Source organism: Berghia stephanieae, chromosome 5 (assembly GCF_034508935.2).
Source record: "Berghia stephanieae isolate SIO BIC M18660-M18661 chromosome 5, UCSD_Bste_1.3, whole genome shotgun sequence".
In the NCBI taxonomy this organism is placed as follows: domain Eukaryota; kingdom Metazoa; phylum Mollusca; class Gastropoda; order Nudibranchia; family Aeolidiidae; genus Berghia; species Berghia stephanieae.
The window spans coordinates 22,083,943-22,088,942 of NC_088364.1; the positions used below are offsets into that span (position 1 = coordinate 22,083,943).

The 5,000-nt window shown below is 31.4% G+C and overlaps 1 protein-coding gene across 1 annotated transcript in view; it reads right to left on the minus strand.

The window, feature by feature from the left end:
- The window catches only part of LOC144973891 (solute carrier family 15 member 4-like), a 40,065-nt gene that overhangs the window by 990 nt on the left and 34,075 nt on the right, over positions 1 to 5,000 (minus strand). The window contains exons 11-13 of the mRNA XM_078916776.1: positions 3,919 to 4,108; positions 2,586 to 2,789; positions 1,846 to 1,980 (exon numbers count right to left, since the gene is read on the minus strand). Coding sequence (XP_078772902.1) covers positions 1,846 to 1,980; positions 2,586 to 2,789; positions 3,919 to 4,108 — 529 coding nt within the window. The remainder of the gene's footprint in view (positions 1 to 1,845; positions 1,981 to 2,585; positions 2,790 to 3,918; positions 4,109 to 5,000) is intronic.

Below are 5,000 nucleotides of genomic sequence, written 5' to 3' on the forward strand. Positions count from 1 at the left end.
GGTTTGAGAGTATTTCCATTTCAAAACAATGAGACCGTGAGACCGTAACAATGTGGGTAAAAAAGCAGTCCTTCAGAGCCATTCGATCCATAGAGCCGGAGTTTATCCCGGTTTCTATAGCGTGAAAATGTCAATAGCATTCGCTTGCTATTCTTTGGACATGACGCTAGTCTATCACAAAGTACTTTCCGCCAAATCTAACAGACTCAGCTATCCATTCACTGCTGGTTGAACAGGGGGTCAATAAAACATCCCGACTGCACCCGGGATCGATCACGGTCCCTTTGCGTGTGAAGCGAGTGCTCTACCGACTGAGCAATCGGGACCCCCCAACAATGTGGGTTACCATACCTGCACTTACGAACACGTCGATTACACCCTATGAATCTCTAGTAAAATAGTACGTGTCGCATTCCATCAAAATAAGGTATTGGTATGATAGATCAGAGAGCTTTCTACATTTTGTCGGTTAATTCATGAAAAAAAATATTTTTAAATTGGGTGATCTCGAGCCATTTGAAGTAGACAAAAATCTGTAGAAAAGTGGTTTTGAGAACAATCAAAGACCGGAGCATTCCCAATGTCTTAATCGTTTCTATGTTACATGTTTGTATTGAGAATATTGGCTATTAAGCTTAAACGCTGGCCAAATTACTAGGGTCCATGTCGCAGTTCTGAGTTTCGTGGAAAATTCTGAAAATGGCTGTTAACCGTTTAAAGGCAGTGTTCGATTTGTGTGTGTGTGTGTGTGTGTGTGTGTGTGTGTGTGTGTGTGTGTGTGCGATTTGTTTGAGTCACGTTATTTAGCAAAGTTGATGTTTTGAAAGTTGCCTGGAAATATAATTTTTTTTTGGGTCAAAACGATTGTTATAGCGCTTTACATTATTTGTCATGACTTGTCTTACGCGTTAAATGTCGCTGTTGACTTGGGACGCCATGCAAAGTGCTTTATATATATATATATATATATATATATATATATATATATATATATGTGTGTGTGTGTGTGTGTGTGTGTGTGTATTCAGTTGACATCGCGTTATATAAATGCTTACTTTTTTTTTTACTTAAACCTGACATCATAACTTACAGTTTTCATCAAGAGAGCAGTTATAATGATGCGACTGTGCCATAATTGCAACAATTTACGACTCATTCGTGTAAAGAGTTGTCTTTGGTTATATCGATGTAAACAACGAATTAGTATTTGACAAAAATATGATTCAATTTAAAACACTTAACAAGAAACGTTCAGGCTCAATCCAACAATAAATAACAATTCTATAGAAAGTTTCGTATAATCCACGAAAACGAGAGAAGAGATTATATCATCATTTCGGGTATAAACAACACCTTATTGTCGGGTATGCGTAATGATGCTCTATCTGGATTGCTCGCTCTCGCCATTTAAGGACAATCTTCAACTTTTTAAATTGAGTTGAAACATTGTTTAGGTACATTTAGTAAAATTCTCAAAATCCCTTTCTGTCTGTCTCATAGACGGTTTATAGTTTTTGTTTTCAACTTACAAACTTCATTCTTAGGTTCATACGCACCTTAAAAACTGCATTCTTTCGACTTATTCAACATTTTTTTTCTCAAACTTGATATAGACGAGATGTTTTGATTTCTTTATTTTCTTATATGATTTGACTGCTATAGCCAAATTTTCTTTGTGGCTTAATCTCATGATAGTAAAATCAATCATATCGTCAAAAGGGGCACCCAACTAGCCAACATCATATTCTTTCTTAATCAAACCAGAATTTATATTCAGATTCGCCATTGTTTTTTTTATTGTTCTACTATCAAGCCGCAACTTTTGCATTTTCTCATCTGACTTACCATCTTTTCTTACCTCCTCTACAGTGAGAAGGATGGCACTCGATAGAAAGCTCCCAAATCCGATAGCAGCCAAGAACATTCCAGACAAAAGTCCACGCATGGCCATGGGTGCCTGGTTATAGACCATCTCTGCACCTAAGAAGTATCGAGTAGCCAAAACAAAATGTTTTTAAAAAAACATTTCATTGTTCAACCCGCAATTGGCAAGATTCCATTTGACTCTAATCTACATATTTTACTGTTTTCATGACTAGAGTGTAATCAGTAAAAGACATGATTTTCAATGGCTTGGGCCTCATCTTTTTTTTGATCACACGTCACAGCAATGTCACTGTTTTTTGGTGAAATAGTAAATAGATCATTTCAGATGAGAATTAAGCCAAGCCCCGCCTAGAGAGTATAAATCTGATTAAAGATTGTAGAGGCTAAGTCAGTAGAGCGTTGTTTTGATATGCAAATATCAGAGGGTTGACTTCGTTCTTTGTTTCTAAAGTCATTATTAATATGTGAACAAGTAAGATGTTAAAATAAACATTCACAGCGCCGGTATCCATTCTTAATGCTATAGCATCTTCATTCACATATCCATTGAATTGAGAGATAAATACATAGACCAACAATTACAAGAAATACATAGGAATAGCTTACCATAAAAACTAGAATTATTAATCAAATTCAAACTAATCTAACTCACTGGTCCCAAAAAGAGAGAAGGGAAAACTGCATTAACATACGATTACCTGCAATATTAGCAAAGACTTCACTGATACCAAACAAGGCAAATTGTGGAATTTGTACAAAAATATGAAGACTAGAAGCGTTGTACTCTTTCCCTGATAATTCTTGGACGTGCATTCCCCCTGGCTCCTCCATTAATTCTTTCCGTTGGATTTCCACAATGCCGGCGATAAAAATTGCCAGGGCAGCAATAGCCATGCCAATTCCTGGAAGTAAATAAAAAATGTAAATTCCGTTGGTATTGCGATGACGTATGGCAACTGTGGGGGTGAAAGAAAAGAATAAAATCCAAATAATGAATTATGCTCAGAAAATTGTTGGTTGTAATTTTGTATTAGCATCCATCAGAACTCCATCAGAAATGTATCTTCAGAATAGCAAATTCAATTCTTACCCAACCGTCCAACTCCCTATATCATTATTTTAAGTTGTTACCATCTGATAGACGTTTTGAAGGCATATTAAATAGAACTAACAGATACAAAAATACTTTTATACCCACAGCAGCAAGAGTATTAAATGAAAAGAAGTAATGTACATAATATATTATCTGTTATTAGACACTGCTTTATTATGGCATTCAGAAAAGTGAGTGGAGCAGGCACTTATGTTGATAATAACAGAAAATTAAATGAGTAGAAAAGTATCAACCGTGTCTCTGTGTTATATGAATAGATCTTAAGCATTGCTTATGATGTAAATGATCATTATAATCAAATCTGGGGATTTTGTCTTGAACCTTCATTTTTTCCACAGGGTATTTAAAGGCCTTTGACTAAGCAACCCTTATCATGTTATTCTATGTTATGTTATGTTTTTGTGTCGATGGAGCAATGGTGCATCTTGGAATGACATGTTGTGACCACATATTTTAATGCAATCAATCAGCCTTGGACTTCATTCAACTGTCGGTATCCCAAGAGCTTTGAAAAAGAACAGTCTAAATAATCAATTCTGACCTTTGAATATGACATAATCAGAAAGCATGAAGTTCAATAACCAGTCCAGTAAGACATATATATATATATACATATATATATATATATATATATATATATATATATATATATATATATATATATATATATATATATATATATATATATAATACGAACTCTTGTTGTCACTGTATTTTGTTTTGTTTTTTTTTTGTTTTTTTGTTGTTTTTTTTTTTGCCTTTCTGCTCTGATGACACAAAACATTTGTCTTCTTCTTCCTCTTCTCCTCCTCCTCAAAATTTTTAAAAGGTATATATATATATATATATATATATATATATATATATATATATATATATATATATATATATATATCGCTAAATGGAAGGAGACCTACCGATTCTCTTGAGGTGACTGAGTGGCCTTCCTATCCGTATAAGAAATGGGTAGATACATCTGTCCAATATAGGGATGAGTACGATGATAAAAATGATAGTGAAGACATGGAGAGCCGCTACAGGAACGTGTATTCCATCTCCTAGGCTGACATCCATCCTAACACCCTGAACAAAGAACGTGTTGTTCATCTGAAACGATGATGATGATGACGACGAAGATGATGATGATAATAATAATAATAATAATAATAATAATAATAATAATAATAATAATATATTATTGTTATTATTATTATTATTATTATTATTATTATTATTATTATTATTATTATTATTATTATTATTATTATTATCAATAATAATAATAATGATAATAATAATAATAATAATAATAATAATGATAAAGAATAATAATAATAATAATAATAATAATAATAATAATAATAATAATAATAATAATAATAATAATAGTAATAATAATAATAATAATAATAATAATAATAATAATAATAATAATAATAATAATAATAATAATAATAATGATGATGATGATGATGATGATGATGATGATGATGATGATGATGATGATGATGATGATGATGATGATAATAATAATAATAATAATAATAATAAGAAGAAGAAGAAGAAGAAGAAGAAGAAGAAGAAGAAGAAGAAGAAGAAGAAGAAGAAGAAGAAGAAGAAGAAGAAGAAGAAGACGATATTGTGTATTGCAAGCTCAATAAATCATATATTACAGATTTAGTAGTAAGTATACATAAATAGAATATACATTATGTAATATAACGTCAATGCACAAGTGTAGTTAACTAATGGTAGGAATATTATAATGTATTTTTAAAACATATTCAATTTTGACATTATTTAATTTTCAAGTAATTAAATGTGATTCATGCAAAGGGCAATAAATCAATAATAAAAATATACCATAACAATAGTAATAATAATAATAAAAATACACCATAGCAATAGTAATAATAATAATAATAATAATAATAATAATAATAATAATAATTATAATAATGTAATGAAATGCCTTTGCGTTTTATGGCGCTGTAGTACT